Source organism: Priapulus caudatus, unplaced genomic scaffold (genome assembly GCF_000485595.1).
Source record: "Priapulus caudatus unplaced genomic scaffold, Priapulus_caudatus-5.0.1 Scaffold697, whole genome shotgun sequence".
Lineage (NCBI taxonomy): Eukaryota > Metazoa > Priapulida > Priapulimorpha > Priapulimorphida > Priapulidae > Priapulus > Priapulus caudatus.
Window position 1 is genome coordinate 179,427 of NW_014577758.1, and position 4,662 is coordinate 184,088.

General features: G+C 52.1%; 1 protein-coding gene across 1 annotated transcript in view; it reads right to left on the bottom strand.

Annotated features, from left to right (window-relative positions):
• Positions 1–288: 288 nt before the first annotated feature.
• LOC106812886 (retinal homeobox protein Rx-like) overlaps positions 289–4,662 on the bottom strand; it is a 21,773-nt gene continuing 17,399 nt past the window's right edge. Inside the window, exons 4-5 of the mRNA XM_014816885.1 lie at positions 2,868–2,902; positions 289–608 (exon numbers count right to left, since the gene is read on the bottom strand). Coding sequence (XP_014672371.1) covers positions 289–608; positions 2,868–2,902 — 355 coding nt within the window. The remainder of the gene's footprint in view (positions 609–2,867; positions 2,903–4,662) is intronic.

Sequence of the window (4,662 nt, forward strand, 5' to 3'; positions counted from 1 at the left end):
AAGAGAGTGCACGGATGGGGGGAGGGGGGGAAGGCGTATCCCATAGTAAGCACTTCGCACATCACCCTTCTTACGTGACACCCAATACCTCGTTCCGTCTCTGCAACACCATCACAGAAGCACAAGAGAAAATCTCACAAGACTCGTGCCAGCATCTTCGGCGTAGCCAACACCCAATATGTCCTCACCGGCGCCAATCCCCGAGACAGGAAACCTCACAACCCACGCACCGACGTCATCTTCAACTTAACGATCAGTGAGGACGGTGGATGGGCGGGCGACCGGATTTCACGGCAGGACCTCGGCGCATGCGCTGTGCTGGTGGTTGTACTCGTGCGTTCTGTGGCCGACGGGCGGTCGCGACGCTCGCTGCGCGCACGGCGTCGGCATGCCGCACGCATCCTCGTCACCGTCGCCGACGCCGACGCCGTAGCCGTGCTGCGCGTAGGCGGCATAGCCGAGCTGCGTGGACGAGGTCACCTGTTGTGACTTGTAGTAGCCGGCGTCGACGTACTGGCCAGGCCACCCCGCGTAGTCTCCCGTCGTCACCGGCAGGGTGCGCGGCGGTGCGGGGCCCTGGTCGGGGGAGTCGGGGCTGTTCCCTATTGCTAGGGTGGTGAGATGGAATGGTGGGAGCGTTGATGGTGACTAGGCATCCATGGCGTGCTTGGCGTCCAGCTTACTATTGCTAGGGTGGTGAGATGGAATGGTGGGAGCGTGTGGGTGACTAGCATCCTGGGGCTGTGGCGTCCGCTACTATTGCTAGGGTGGTGAGATGGAATGGTGGGAGCGTGTGGGTGACTAGCATCCTGGGGCTGTGGTCGTTCCCAGCTACTATTGCGTAGGCGGCGTGAGGATGGGAATGGTGGGAGCGTGTGGGCTGGACTAGCATCCTGGCTGTGGCGTCCGCTGCCTAATTGCTAGGGTGGGCGAGATGGATATGGTGGGAAAGCGTGTGGGTGACTAGCACCTGGGGCAGTGGGCGGTGGGACGTGAGGTGTCTAGAATGTACAAAGGGTTTAGGATGCGCCGTGGCCAAGGACAGCGGTGTCAATACTGACTGCACTTGTGCCAAGATCGGGGCTCGCTTGACGGGAAAGGTAAGGGTAGATATGAAAAAGAAAAAGTCGGTAGGAATGTGGAGCTAGAAGGAGAAGAACCAGCGGGAACGGGAAGCCCTAGAAAGAGGTGCGAGCCTGGAGAAAGGAAGCCGCTTGTGGGAGTTGCTCCGGTGGAGGGAAGCTTAGAGGAGGGCGACTCTGAGGGGATAATCAAGAGGAGGTGGAGTTCATAAAGAAGGAGCCAGATGAGGAGGGAGGCAGCGAGGGAGGACGGTGGTACCAGCGGAAGGAGGGAGGAGTCGTGGGAGAACCCGAAGGAAGGAGGAGCTGAGGGAGGAGGGAGAAGTCGTGGAGAACCCGAAGGAAAGGAGGGGCCGAGGCCGAGGGAGGAGCCGCGGAGAACCCGAAGGAGGAGGAGGCTGAGGGAGGAAGGGAGGAGCCGCGGGAAAACCCGAAAGGAAGGAGAGCTGAGGGAGGAGGGAGGAGGCCGCGAGGGAAAACCCCGAAGGAAAGGAGGAGGGGTGAGGGAGGAGGTGAGGAAGCCGCGGGAAAACCCGAAGGAAAGGAAGGAGGGGCTGAGGGAGGAGGGAGGAGCCGCGGGAAAACCCGAAGGAAGGAAGGAGGGGCTGAAGGGAGGAGGGAGGAGCCTATTCAAGGTTCCGATAGGAAGCCGGACTGAGAAGGAAGAGGAAGCGCGGACGCAGAGGAAGAGGAGGCGCGGCCCGGCACGAACCTGCACCACCAGCGCCTTGCGGCTAGAGAGGTTGATGCCTGCTGGCGGTCAGCTCCGTCGCGCACATGGGGGACCGTACGGGTAGTGCGTGCGCTCGAACATCACGCTCGAGCGCGCTCAAGGCTGCGTGCTGGCGTGAACCGTCGTACGAATTCCGCGCTGGCTTCTTCGAGCGCGGACTTCTCGCACCGCCGCCGAGTCGATGCGTGGCCGCCGCGCCGTGCTGGCCAGCCTTGTAGGCAGACGAATCGCAAGTCTCGTTAGTTGTAGGAGGAAGTTGAGATAAAAGGTATGTGAAGTGAAGAAGAATTTTTAAGTTAGAGGAAAAAATAGCAATTTTAGTATTCGACCGCGTCTCTTCAATCTCTTGTGCCGTCACTCGCAACAGGCATCTCGAAGGGCAATTCAGCTTACAGTCACCGCCATAAACGCACCCCGCGCAATCTACACACACAATATAATGCAAGGAGTCCATAATAAAGCCTCTATTATGAACGGCTTATATATATATATATATATACTATATATATATATAAATATATATATATATAAAGTGGCCTGTGGTCTAGTAGGCATTCTACGACTGCCAAACCAGGGGCGAATCGCGTAGCCGAGAGTGGGGGGGGGATGATCACGCGAAGTCCCCTCAAACGGTCTGGGGGCCCTCCCCCGGAAATGTTTTGAAATTAAGACGCCGCCCTCAGATGGCGTTTTCTTGCGCGACAGAAGGGAGGGGGTCCGGACCCCCTGACGCCCTCCCGCACGACGCTGTACACGCCCGTCGCAGTAATTGAACGATTTAGGTCTGCCCAATGTCTCCAATTATCATTAATAGCTGAACTTTTCAAGTGGGGCACGGAGGTAAGGAGTTTTTTTTTTGAATCTCAGGGGGGATATTTGTACAGGCCATCCCCCTCCTTCAAGGGGCGGGGGAGGATCGCATCCCCCTATCACGCGCACCCCGGGAATTTAACGCCCCATGACTCAAACAGTACGCAGATGGCGCTACGTGGGGCGCGGCTTAGCGAGGATGGTAGTGTGTGCAGCAACTAAGCATCTAGCCCAGTACGTACAGTAAAACTGTAAGGTGAACGCAAACAATTTGCACCTGCACATTTGTAAACATAACCTCACCACGTTATACGATACCAATTATACCTAGTTGGTAGCAGTATACTGCACGATAGTACATATAGTACTAAGTCAATACACGGTCGCAACAATAAGCCCAAAACGTTAGTAATATAATGCTGCAAATAGGAACCCAGAATCTAAGTAGCAGCTAGGATACACTGTACGGTAGGTCTCTAATTATGTACTCAATTGATATGTATACAGTATTCAGTAAACAGTACACTGTAGCGACAGGTATACAGTACATGAACAGTACATGCATTGGTGGGCAATATGTGTACAGTATACTAGTAGCAGTACACTGTACGATAAGTAATAGTACACGATACAGTACATGGTAGCAATATGTGTAACATGTACTGCAGTACAGGTACCAATGTACGATATGTATACAGTACACGATACAGTAGCATGGTACAATATGTGTTATCAGTACTGCAGTACAGTAGCAAATGTACGATAAGTATAGTACACCGTACAGCGATACATGTACATGGTACATATATTGTGTACAGTAGGCTCAGTACAAGTACACTGGCACGATAGGGCATTTATCAGTACAATGTGTAACAATACTGCAGTAAGCAGTACACTGTACGATAGGTACTGTTACTTTACACCAGTCACGAGTTGGCACGCGAGGACCTCATTAACGGTACAGAGAGTAACAGAGCTCTTCGCCTCTTCACTCTAATCTTTGTCATCACGCGGTAATTAGATCCAGGAGACAGTTAATTATCATCGGCAGCTGCCGCGCGCGCGCGCCGTGTGCGTGTGCGTGTGGGCGTGTGCGTGTGGCGTGTGATTGTGTGTGTGTGTGTGGTGTGTGTGTGTGTGTGTGTGTGGTGTGTGTGACTAGTGTGTGTGTGCGCGTGTGTGTGTGGAGTAGCGGAACATGGTCTGCGAACACAGGTTCAATCGCAGGTTATAGCCACGCGCGCCACGATGCCCATCGATTTCTCTAGTTACCGTCCGCCAAGGGACATTCCCTGTAGTTTGTTTCCTTGTTGTTTTTTGTTTGTTTGTTTGCTCTGTCTAACAGGAAATCATCAAAAAAGCTCCGGAGCGGATTTTGATCGGATTTTTTATTTAAATTTTGGGGAACGTTACGGCTGTGGCGGAGGTTTGCTATCATCCGATTGCTCTTGTTGTAGTTGTAAAAATTTCCTCAGGACCACCATTTTCCATTTTCCCTGGCCACTTTTTTGGCAGCCGTTCTGAAGCAAAGACTGCACGATTTCTCTTAGATTTGTACATTCTCCCACCATTTTATCCAATTTTCCGCGGGTCTCTTTTGGCATGCGTTCCAATGGCAAGAGACACAATGATGAATTCCACTTTCGGAAACAGGACATAGTTGTAGAAGGGCTATGTAAAGGTAAGACCGACTGAACACTCCTGAGTTGTTATTTCATTCTCTTATTACCGTCTTATAGATTTTATTTTTATTTTTAATATAATTAATTAGCTTTGTTAATTAATTTGTGTAACTCTTGATCTTGTAAATTATATCTTCCTTAAGTGTAAATAAAGTTAGATGAATTGAATATGAATTGAATATAGAGCTTAATCAATATTACATACCGTCTCGCACTAGGTCCGTTTTATGATTAATTGAACACGGGTGACACCGTCGATGACAGGTCGCCCCGCAGAAGAGCGTCAAACGACGCGGTCGCACTGTCGTCGGACGGGTCGTTCGTCGGTCTGGTGCGTAGGTAGTAGTAGGTAGTT